This window comes from Amblyomma maculatum, chromosome 1 (assembly GCF_055883805.1).
Source record: "Amblyomma maculatum isolate TAMU_Amacu chromosome 1, ASM5588380v1, whole genome shotgun sequence".
Taxonomy (NCBI): Eukaryota; Metazoa; Arthropoda; class Arachnida; order Ixodida; family Ixodidae; genus Amblyomma; species Amblyomma maculatum.
In genome coordinates this window covers 245,205,053-245,217,512 of record NC_139344.1, presented here as the reverse complement: position 1 = coordinate 245,217,512, position 12,460 = coordinate 245,205,053, and the positions used below count along the sequence as shown (strand labels likewise).

Below are 12,460 nucleotides of genomic sequence, written 5' to 3'. Positions count from 1 at the left end.
ATGGGTTTTTTTTTCATTCTGCTGGGAGGGAGTGAGAAAAGGGTTGCCTGGTCTGCGCGGGAAGGATGCAAGGGTGCTGGGATGTTGGCCGTCCTTTAAAATGAGTAGCGGGTGGGAAGGGGGAGTGGAGGTAATGGGAGGGGAGTCTAGCTGTCCTGCGAGCCAAGCGCACAGCAGTATGCATGCTTTCTTTTTTTTTTAGCAGTGTGGAAGAAATAAATCGGGGGGGGGGGGGGCTGGGGGGCAGGCTGGCCAACGAAGGCAGCACGATTTCAAGTGAGTGATTGCTTGGAGCTGCGTCGGCAAAGCACAGAGCAGTGTGCATACTTGCTTTTCTGGCAGTGCGGAAAAAATGAATGAATTGGGGGGGGGGGCAGGCTGGCCAATGCAGGCAGCACAGTTTCAAGTGAGTGATGGCTTGGAGCTGCCTCGGCAAAGCACAGAGCAGTATGCACGCTTGCTTTTTTTTTTTGTGTAGCACCGAAGGTTTGACTGCTTCTGTGTCCGCACATGGGCCGGTTTAGTACCTTGAGTTAAGCCCCTCATGTGATACAAGCCTGAGTCGCTTTGGGGTGTTAAACCCCATAAAGCAAACCTTATGTGAAACATCTTGTATAATTCCATTGCTTAATCCAAACGTCAGAGTTTACGTGCCCTTTAGAAGATGCTCTATCTTGACAGAATTACTTTTTTTTGCACCACTAGAAAACTGCATGTGTATGGGCATGTATGGGGGCGTGTGTGTGCAAATAACTCGCACTCTGGTACTCACTATATATGCAGCCTCGCACACGGCAAGTACTTTTGCACATTTTTTTTTAGACTGCAGAAAGCAAACGCACCATCCCGGTGGCATGCTGCAAAAAAGCAGACTGACGACTCCAGAATCCCCGCATCGCATTGCATACCAGCCGCCCCACCAAACTATCGGAAGGAACAGAACGAAAACAAAAATTGCAAAGGCACAGAATCGGTGTGCACTACACTCCCGCGCATCGAGTCTTTTGACTGAGCAGCATGCCTCTGTAAAAAAAAATCTTGGAGATATGTGTATGTGACATGTAGGCTACATCACCCATGTGTCACGTGACTGTGCACCCAGGATGTGCAAAAATATTCTCCCACAAGGATTTTGCTATATAAGATAGGTGACTCATTGAGTTTTGCAAAGGGTCCAAGTAGGTCATTGTGCTCCTACTTTCACCCTGGCCAATTCAAAGGGTGAGAGGCACAGAGTACAATTACCTACTATAATCTATATGATCTCGAATGGACCAGGTGCAGCAGACAGCTTGTGAGATTGAGTATATTGACAGGAAATCTTCACTTCATAAGAATATATTCTCTTTAACTCCACGCAGCTCTGAATGCCTGCTTTTCATTTATTGGCAGTTATGTGACCTTGAGGGCTCATAGACTGGCACTCAACTTGTAAACACTTGACATCTTATCATTTGCTCTCTCTGTGGGCTTTGTTCTGTGGGTTTACAAGCTTTTTACTAAAGTGGATACAGTGAGTATGCACAGATCTGTTCTCTGAAGCATTGGCTGAGCGACAGCCCAGGTCAACCCTGGTTAACTTAGAACTTCTGGCACATTATTTTTCCTGGGTATGGCTTTAGCATCCCTCCTGACATCCCAGCTTCTGACACCAAGTATGCATCATCATGGTTTATCACCAACACCAGTGCTGTAATTGATCATCACATACTTCTGTGGTGCTGCACATTTTAAGTTGTCGCTGTATATGAGCAGTGTTTCAGAACCTACTTAGTGCTGAGCTGCGGTACAAATTTGAGGACTAATAGCAAGTTTGCTCTGCTTGGTGGCTTCCACAGACAAGGACACACTTGTGGGGAAGGCATGTTGCGTACATACCTGCAGCCAACCCTTCCGATTTTCTAGAAGACTTCAGATTTTTGACCAAACTTTCTGATTGCACGATCACTGCCCTAAATCTTCCGATAAGGGGCTTCTGCCTGCAAAGAATGGCTTTTGCAGAACCGGCACCGAGGAATCAGCAGCCGCATAATTTCGAGCATCTCCATCAGACGCCACACTAGCACCATCGGCATCATTGGCTAAGCAGGAAATCAATCAAAGCAGACTTTAGCCGAGCAAGAGTAGCCGCCGTATTCACAAACATGCCTTCACTCGAACTTCTGCTCCAAGCGGCCCTCAAGGCCTGTTTTTCGTTTCAGAAAGCAATCTCCACTCGAATCGCTCCTCCAGCGGCGGGGAAAACTTGAGTTTTCTCAAGAATCTCGAGTCTGCGACGACGCTACCTTGGCCGCTCCTCGACCGCCACTCCGCTTGTAAACATGGCCGACATCGCATCGCTCGCTCGCTGCGTGGAATTCGTTCTACCGGTATACCAAACTTTTCACGGAAGAAGATACGACAAGGATGCACCGAACCTTTCTCTAAAGCATCAGCTGAGAGTGACAGTGACCTGGGAATTCTGGCACATTATCATTTTACGAATGCGGCCATGGCTAGCTTCCGTCCGTCCCTGCCGCTCACGCCGAACATGGATAAACGTGATCAGCCACCGACGTCTGTGCTGTTTGATCTTCGCATCATTGCATTGCGCTTGTGTGGCGCGGGCACATTTCAAGTCGTCACTGGATAAATGGGCAACCTTTTCGAAGTTCACCGAGTGCAGAGTTGAGGCGCGAGTTAACTGTAAATGGTGAGCTCGCCCGCGGCCGGAGTTGAGCGGCGGCGGCGCACTCTCCGTGGCTTGCCCTGCGCGCTTCCAGAGATGGCGCCGAACTTGTGGGGGAACAACGTGTTGTATGCAATAAGCTGGCGAGCACCGAAGGCGCGGTGGGACTGTGTGGACATCTGTGCTGCACCCCGCGCATCAATGGCTTGCCTGTCACCTGAGGGTACGTAGTACGTCTTCGGACGCGCGGCGCTGTCGAGGGAACGCGCTGGTGTGCTCGTCCTACGGAGTGATATTCCCGACAGGCGAAGAGAATGGCCTTTCAAGCACGTTTTGAATTACGGCTCCCTACTTGTTTGGAAACCGTATGCAGCATTTTCTCTGGAGAGTCGAATTCAGTGTGCATGAGCAGCAATGCGCTGCGAAGCAGCACGCATGTTTAGCAGTTTAGCTCGCCTCTGAGCAGGCCAGAGCCATGCCCGTATGAGTTCGCAGCTTGTATTTTTTTTCCTGCGATATATTTTGACGTCTGTCAAAACCTGGTAAAAAAAGTCTGTCAAAGCCTGGCAATAACAAAAAGGCAAAGCGGCAAAGGCCGAGCATAGATCTCACATGAAAAAATAAACCGAAGTATTCACACCATTTCTCGTAGCCTACGTCACCGCCAACGACTGTTGCCAGATGCAAAAGCCTTTTCGGCCATTTTTCACAGCGGTCCTTTTCATCCCCAGCTCACGAAACAAGTTACAGTATGCTGTTAACGTCGAAGTCGCTTGCGAAGGTTTTTAGAAGACGACATGAAAAACCGAGCATGTTACACAGTTCAGCACGCAGTTTTCGGGCCAAAAGTTCATCTTAATCTCGTCCCCATATGCCACTTGCGCTGCTCCGAGTGGAGGAGGTATTCTCGAGGAGAACTTGTCGGAGGAAATGCCGAGGGGCGTTCATGAATCCGAATCGGCCCTGGAGTGGAGTAGCGGCTGTATACTCCGCTCCAAGGAGTGGAGGTGGAGCTTTGAGTCGAGGCGCGTTTGTGAATACGGGTGTAGGTGTCACTGGCTGCGAAAACAGTTGGTGTACTGCGTTTCTTGTAGGCAGTGATGCACAGCTAATGCAGCCACAGTAGATATAGATGCTCTGCTGGCTTCGCTTTCGATCTCAGCTAAGGGCAGCCAGTCAGTGTACTTGAGGTTAAAGGCTTTGCCCAAATGTCATGTTATCTGATCCTTCTTATTGAGCTCAGCCGCATGCCTTATGTTACCAAGCTGCTCTATGCTCAACAATGGCGTGATTGCTCTTCTTTCGGAACCAACGCAGCCAACAATGGTCGCGGACGAAATTACTTGTAAAAGGGCTAGTTGTGGTTTTGCATTAAAAAACTTAAACAGCGCTCCAATGGTGCTGAGAGAAAACTGGTGGTGGGCATGCAGATCAGTTTTGCGTTGGCCATATAGAGACGCAGTGAGAACGCTCGGTGGCGGCCTGCAGATATCTCGACGGACGCACACCTTTAGACATGCATTGCACGCCTGCTGCTGCATGTGTTTATGCTTAGGATGTTTAGATTAGGACGCATCAGACACTGCCTGAAAGTAACAGCCGCCTCCCCCTTTTGTACACAAACGCTGCCTCCCCCCCATATTTGCAGTCTTCCCATTTTTGGTCTTAGCAAGTATGTATAAAGGAAGTTGGGGCCACTAGTAGTGTGATTGAGCCTTGTGAACAATGTCAACATCTGTGCTACAGGCATCAATGGGTTCCTTGTCACATCAGGGTACTATGTACGTCTTCGGACACACGGTGCTGTCAAAGCGGTTGGTTCACTTGTTCTGTGGAGAGATATTCACGGTAGGCAGAAGGCATGGCTTTTCAAGTGCAGTGACCATTGTGGCTCCCAGCTTTGTTTAGAAACTGAAATCAGCAAGTTGAATTTGTTGGTTTGGGTGTACATGTAGCGAAGAAGCATGCATATTTTCCTCCCTCTCCCCTGAGCCCTGCAAGCTCAAAGATCAAGTGTAGCAGCACCTTCAAACCAAATCTTAATAAACAAATTTGGTCACTAAATTTCACAGCATTTCTCAATGCATATCTCATGTTCTACATGAACAATAGCACAGCGGTAGCGACATTTTGCCTAACATTAAGCATTTTCAGCTGTTTTTCACAGCTGCCTTTTCATGCAGCCTGGGAAACATGTTCTGTTAGCCTGTGAATATAGAGTTTGCTTCTGAATGTTCAGAGGACTTGACATTAGGACATGAGTGTTTTGCGTGTGGAATAGTTAATTCAAATTTTGCCCTTGTGGCCGAGTTCAAAAACATGTCTCCACTCGACGCTACCTCAGCTCCATAAAGTGAAGAAAACAGTCTTTTCTCTACTTAAGGTTCAGGTCAGATTCTTGAATGCTTTTCAGCATTTCCTCCGACTTACCATTCAGAAATATTTCTCCACTCCAGACAGCACAAGTGGCATACGGGGACAAGACAAATGGCGAATTCGAGTGGGAGAGCAGGAGTCCTCGAGAGCACTTCAGACGTGCTCTCAGACAAGCGGGTGTCCTCCAGTGGTAGAGCAGGAGTAAAATCACTGGCTTCCAATGTTAGAGGAGGAGGTCTTTTCCTTTGCTGAGAGCACCTGAATGCACTCCCTGCTGCTCCCTCATCTAAAGCGAGTGTAGAGGAAGTCGCATGGCATAAAGCGTTGTATCCGCGCCATCTTTTTTCTTTTAGTCGGTGACGCTCTAAATGGCGGCTGCAAAGCATTGCTCAGGTTTGAGAGTCACTGCTGTCATCGAAAGGGCCAAAGGAGGCAGATCGCCGCGCTTTGAGAACAAAGGCATGCAAAGCAAGCAGTTCTACACGGAGTGTTTGCTTCTCCTCTGGTTGCAACTGCTGCTACTTCAGGCAGGCGGAGAATGCTGGGGAGGGAAGTGTGGTCACAATGGTTGTGGCGCGCTGCTCTCGACACGCAGACAGCGTTCCCGCGGGAGGACAATTACACCCTCACTCTGCATGCTCCTATACTTCTCTACAGCTCGGCGCCTCTGCTCTCGTCCCCCCAACCGAATGGGCCATAAGACCAAAATTGGCCCGGAAAGTGCATGCCACTACATGTAACATGCTCATTTTCTAATGCCAAGTCCTTGTGAACAGCATCTACAAGCTGCCTCAAGAGTCGCAGGCTAGTAGGCTGTGGCGGCCGCTTTTCGATGGAGACTAAAAGCAAGGCACCCATGTGCGGTGTGACATCAGTGCACGTTAAAGAACACCAGGTGGTTTAAATTTCTGAAGTCCTCCACTACAGCATTTCTCATAGCCTGAGTCGCTTTTGGACGTTAAAAAAAAAGTCACAGCCTAGTAAAATATGTTTTGCAGACTGCATGAACAAGGCAGCTGTGAAAAATGGCTAAAAACAATTCACATCTACCAACATTCACTGCCAGTGACATATGGCTCATGTAGAACAGGATTTAGGCATTGAGAACTGCTCGAACTGCTGTGAACTCTTGTGACCTAGTTGCATATTTGCCCTCTGAGGGCTCAGCGGCGAGCGTTGAGCACATGTGAGGTGCAAAGAAGCATGTTATAGTGCATGCACCCAAGCCAACAAATTTGTTTTTCCAGAAACAAATGCCGCTTCTGTTTCCAAGCAAGCTAGGAGCTATAATTTTAAGTGCACTTGAAAAGCCATGCCTTCCACCAACTGCAAATATGTTTCCACAGCTAAAAAAAACAGAACTGACCCCCCCCCCCCCCCTTCAGCACTGCATCTAGACATACAGGTATATTTGAGGCAATCAGAAAGCCATTGATGTGTGCAGCACAGGTGTTCCATGGCGCAACTGCACCTCTGGTACCTCGCTGTCTTCCTATTTACAATATGACATTCCCCACGATTGCACCACTGTCCACAGTGGTTCACAGAAACCACTGCACATGCTTCATTTGCTGTTAGCCATCAAATGCTTTCTGCAACTTGGCACTCGGCGTGCTCGGAAATGTTGCTAAGGTATCTGGTGATGACTTGAAATGTGCCTGCACCACAGTAGCGTAATGCGATGATCAACTACAGCGTTGAAATCTGCAACTGACGATAGTTATCCATGCTCGTCAGCCGCAGAAACTTAGGAGGCTTTTCTTGGTCGTACTTGAAACGATGTTTCAGTATTTTCGAGTCAGATTGAGGTTCTCGGAGCCAATGCTTCAGAGAGTGGGTCTGTGAATCCTTATTGTATCCACTTTCATGAAAGGCTTGGTATGCAGTAGAACGAAGTCTGCACAGTGTGTGAAAGTTGCGATGCCCCATGTTTGCAAGTGGAAGTCTAGGTGTCCCCGTAGTAGTGTCATTGCCACTTATAGATGCTCTGTTTTCTCATGCACTCGAGGAGCAATTCAAGTGGAGCTTCATTTAAAAAAAAAAGGGGGCCTCGAGGACCGCTTGGAGTAGAGAGGTGCTAGTCAAGGCATGTTTGTGAATATCAGTTAACCTGATCCCTATGCACTGTTTCCACTGCCTCGGGTGGCTAGGGTATTTCTCAAGACCTTATTGGAAGGAAGGCTGAGGGGCCGTCATGAATCCTAACCAAGCTTTTAGTAAACTTGGGGGCAGTTGTGCCACTTCTACATGGCATTCTCGATCACCATTGAAAGATTCCATCATCTTACTGTAAGCTCTTGTACCCCGCTATTGCCATCGATAATTCGCTGCTGGGCTCAAGTAATACTCGTGCACTTTTGGAGATGTGTTATCAACTTCTTTTGTATAAGTTGCAATGATGATATACTTTCTGCACTGTTCTGTGTGCAATTTTGTTTTCCTTCTATGATCATATATGTAGGACTGCATAATCTTTCATTTCAGGTTTGGTTTTTTTCCTTAGCCCTGTGTGCTAAGCCATATCCTAGAATGCACACTTCTATTTCTCAAAGGCTATTTAAATCTCCAGTTTTGCACTGCTCTGTTCACTCTAGTTATTGTAGCTTTCCATGAAGCAGTGCTCAAATGTCTGATTGATAGGATATGGTTCAAAGACCCTTGAAATATCTGTGGCGTGATGCTGAACAGCCTGTATTCTTGTGTCAGTTCCTCATATTTCTGTAGTTCAGAATCGAATCTTTTTGAATTGTTGTCAATAGGGGATATGCAAAATTACTTAGTCATCTGGCAACATGCACACGCCGCCATCTTGTGTTGGGCGAGTACTTCAGACATATCGCCCGCGAACCCGCGGCTAGCCACCATACCGCGGCTGCCTTTGAATCGTCCTGCGTGAACTGGCTGATGGAACCGCGCTATCTTTGCTAATTCTATTTTCTAATTATGCGCTATCTTGCTAATTAGCACTATTTTTGCTAATTATGGCACAAGGGCAGCGTTTTCCCTCAAGCGGCCACGAGAGGTGGCGAAAGAATATGGAGGATTTGCCGCACCTCACTGAGGAAGATTTATCGCATTTCTGCTCGTCGGCAACTCCGTCGATGCGGCAGCAAAAGAAAGCGTATTCCTTCGCCGTCGAGGCCTACGCTGTTCCATCGTCGCTGGCCACTAACATCTGCGATTCGAGGTATGTGGAGTTATCTGTGTTTTTACATATGTTCGTCGCTGATGGACTTTGTTCTGCTGCAGTGTAGTCAAGGCTTTCCCTCACTGCGGTAGGCGCGCAAACACTGGCGGCGCAGGAGCGAGATAGTTTGACTGCTCATATGCGTCAATTCGTATATCGGCTACTATCTATATATGAAGTGCTTTTGGGTGAAGTGAAATCTCGTAGTTGTTTTCCCATGGACATGGCGCTTTCCGATTTGCATGTGTAGTAGGCTGCCTCTGGGCGCAGAATCATGTTAAGCGATGTTTCCCCTCGGAGCGGGAACTCAAAAGACTCGGTAAAAGTAAAGATAACTAAACCTGAGGCGGGAACAGTTAAGATGCCTTCACATTGAGATTAAAAGGCTATGACCCTGCAAAAAACGAAGAATGACTCGGCTATAGTGTAACATCACATGCAATGATTATATTCCCAGAAGTTGTTATTCATTAAAATATTCATTTATTCATCGTTTATTGACCATTAGGGACATAATATGGAGGGGGGGGGGGACACAGAAGCATTCAACAGTCATGCACGATTATAAATATAGAAAAAAAGTGATCAAGGTTACATAAGGGGCATAAAGAATATTTAGCAGTTACACATGAATATGAATATAAAAAGGAAAAACAAAACATATTGTAAAGCTGGGACATAATGCAAAGTATACAAGTGTACAACAACAAGGTATAGCTCCTTTTGAATTTTATTTTGTTTTTCTGCACAACACTGCTTGAGTGCCTTTACATATTTTTTGTAAAGTTGCATACCCAGAGGGATACAAAATTATCCTTAAGTCTTAGGATACCCGAGCCAGTTCATACCTATCCTCTTTTAAGGCTTGGATTTCAACAAATCATAGGATATAGTTTGGAAGCATCACCCTTTATAACAGTTGTCATCGTAGTGGGCCCAAATTTTTGTTTCATACCCTTGTTTGTTCGTGTATTGTAGTGTTCTTTTATTTTCACCTTTTTCTTTCTCATCCTTATGATGGCAACTTTCCTTTTATGTCATTGTGCAGATCTCATCTTAGACAATGGTTATGATCATTGCCATTTTATTCTCCTTGCAGGTTTGACATTGTCTATGCACGAGCGACATGTTTTCGGAGTCAAAAGAAGACTGGGAAACCATACCATGTGCTTCTTGCCTTTCGGCACACAACTGGTGCCATCACTGATGCAACCTGCGAGTGCCCTGCAGGGGCGAGTAGCTCATGCAGCCACATTCTTGCCGTGCTGCGGATGATAATCTTGCTCAAGAAGCAGGGTTTTAAAGAGGCTCCAGCTGAGCTTACTTGCACAGAGCTGCCTCAGCAGTGGAGGCGCCCTAGACGACAGGGAATCAGGGCAATGAATGTTCAGAACATTGATTGGAGGAGCCCACGGGAGAATGGCGTACCAGTGCCTTACCCATTACGGCTGTCTAATGCACCTGCACAGAAGGGGGACGTGCAGCAAAACCTAAATGCCCTACATGCTCTGGGCAAAACACTTGATGACCTTGGCAGCCATGACTTTGCCATGGTGTTTCTGGCTGCTAAAAGGCCTTTCGTGGAAACAAAAAGGGGACCAGCACCACCCGGTTCACCACTTGCCTACCAACAGGCAAAGCTGCCTTCGGGTTTTAGGACATGGCTGTCAGACAACATTTTTTTAGGGTCTGGAAGGGTCACTGTCGTCCCTGACCTTCATCTTTTTGATGAGGTGGCAGACTGTAAATTTCCTGACACCTTATGTTCTGAAGAGCTGAATATATTGAAGGTAAGCACTGCATACTTTAAGCGAAATTCCAAGTTGCAGAAGGGACATGAATGCTTTAATGCCTGCGCTTTCTGCACTGTGGCCTCGAATCGATGTGGGTAATTTTTTTTTTTTTGCAAACAGTAGTGTCATTATTACAAAGTTTGTAATAGTGTAAAGGTATTGTCATAAAATTTCATCTAATGAAGACCACAGTATGTTTGTAAACTACGATAATCAAATCTAAATATGGGATACACAATAGATCATTTGAAACAAATCTAATGTGATGTGCTTGCTTTTTGTTTAGCCGTCAGCACACCGTAACGAATTAATGTGATATACAATGCTAGTCTTTAAAATGTAGACGGAGGCAATAAACATTTCTCATTTAATCACAGGAACTACAGCTGTCACCAGAAGAAGCGAGAGACTTGGAAAAAAATTCAAGGCAGCAGACACACAGTGCGAGGTGGCGAGAAGCTCGTGTGGCCCGATTAACTGCCTCACGTTTTGGGAGAGTCATCAAAAGGAGAGAAGAGTGGACCGATAAAGGAATCGCGAACATAGTTGAAAGTAAGGACCTCTCTCGTGTGCGCGCTGTTCAATACGGACTCCGAAATGAAAGTCTGGCTGCTGACCGGTACAGTGCCGTAATGCAGAGCTATGGACATTCTGTGTCACTTTTACACAGTGGCTTAGCAGTAAATCCAGAGTTTCCATGGCTTGGTGCAAGCCCCGACAGGTTTGTTTTCGACCCAGAAGAGGATACATTCGGGCTATTGGAAATTAAGTGCCCATATTCACTAAAGGACAGTCAACCAGAAGAAGCCATGATAAAGTCATCTTGCCTCACTTTTGGGGAAAATGGCCAACCGAGCCTCAAGAGAGAGCATGATTACTACACACAGGTGCTGGGTCAAATGGCTGTTGCTGGTTGCTTGTGGGCAGACTTCGTTGTGTGCTCAGAGAACTGGATTGCAGTGGAACGCATATGGTTTGACAAGGAAGAATGGCTTCAAATGCGTTCAAAACTTGACGCCTTCTTTTTTTCGCACATGTTACCGTATATCAGGACACGGCATCAATGTCACTAGTGTTTTGTTCATGCCAAGCAAAAGCCTAAAACAGAAATGTGCTTGAAATCAGTGATGCATGTGGGCTCTGTATCAAATATATATGTGGTATGTAAATAAGAGCCAATTTAACTACTGAGCAGAGTTCTGTTGACACTGCTGCTGAATATATAAGATGTTATCACTACTGTTGAGCATTTGGTGGAGACAGCAGCCTCAGGCTGAAGGAGAAAAATATTTTTATTGTCAATATAAAACTAATAATGGTACAATGCATCAAGGAACATGAATGTTGACATTAATATGGAAGTCTATTGCGGCTTCATTTCAGCTTTTTCATCATGAATACTCGACAGACACTTCATATCGTGCATATTATATAATGTACTGCTGCTAGCATTCTTTCCTCTTTTATTATGCACGAATGAGATGCATTCAAGTAACCAAATTACTGTCCCAGTAAGCTTCAAGGGAAAGAAAGAAATTGACAGAGTGATTAAAAATGTTACTTTACTGTCAATATTGCACCACAAACTATATAACGGAAGTAGCTTGCAATAAATGAGTAAAATTCGGCTTAACTTATCAATAGCATAAGTAGCCTGGCTCGCATTTGTACTGCACATGAAAAGAAAATTCAATCAATAAAATTAAAAAGAGGCTTTCTGGCTATATATCATCACACTTAAAATGAGTTGCAGCGATGCTACCCATTTCATTTGCACTGTCTTATTCGAGTGCATCAGTACAGCATGTTCCATGCCTTTATTGAACCTAAAGTAGGTAATATGCAGTCATATGTGGCACCTAAATGTGCGTCAAAAGTGCTCGCAGCCCAATACAAATTGGTGACTTGTTTCAAATGTGTTCACAGCTACATTCCTTTTATGTGTATACATCTGTACATGAAAACAAAATGTCAGTCACGCTACCTTTGTCTTTTATCATGCTAAGCAAAGCCAATCCAGTGATAAAATGGCAATAAATGAGCTGTTCTATACGCACTACACTCAGACTGAATAAAGTTTTAATATATATGCTATACTTGACACTGCAAAGATGGTTTGTAATATTGAAACAAATCCTTGGTTTTTTTAATAATAAAATGGATTGCTAAAGCTATATGTCCTATTTGCCGCCATAGTGGCTCTGGTTATGGCACTTGGCTGCTGACCTGAAAGATGCGAATCTGCGGCAGGGATTTAACCTATTTCGATGAAGGCAAAATGATAGAGGCCCGTATTCTGTGAGCTGTTGTGCACGTCAAAGAACCTAAGGTGACTGAAATTTCCTGAGCCCTACACTATGGTGTCTCTCATAGCCTGAGTGGCTTTGGGACATTAAACCCCAACAACCAAACCTATATATCTTACTTTATGAGCAC

At 45.7% G+C, this 12,460-nt stretch overlaps 1 protein-coding gene across 6 annotated transcripts in view; it reads left to right on the top strand.

Moving 5' to 3' along the window:
- Positions 1 to 12,460, top strand: part of LOC146206132 (uncharacterized) — a 52,608-nt gene that overhangs the window by 22,055 nt on the left and 18,093 nt on the right. The window contains exons 1-3 of one of the 6 annotated variants that reach the window (XM_084590761.1): positions 7,978 to 8,231; positions 9,331 to 10,021; positions 10,402 to 10,576. The exons of 4 other annotated variants lie outside the window; for them this stretch is intronic. In XM_084590761.1, coding sequence (XP_084446887.1) covers positions 8,026 to 8,231; positions 9,331 to 10,021; positions 10,402 to 10,576 — 1,072 coding nt within the window. In that variant the 5' untranslated portion in view covers positions 7,978 to 8,025. Of the gene's footprint in view, positions 1 to 7,977; positions 8,232 to 9,330; positions 10,022 to 10,401; positions 12,341 to 12,460 lie in introns of those variants that run through there. One more of the 6 variants, XM_084590759.1, reaches the window with a different exon arrangement.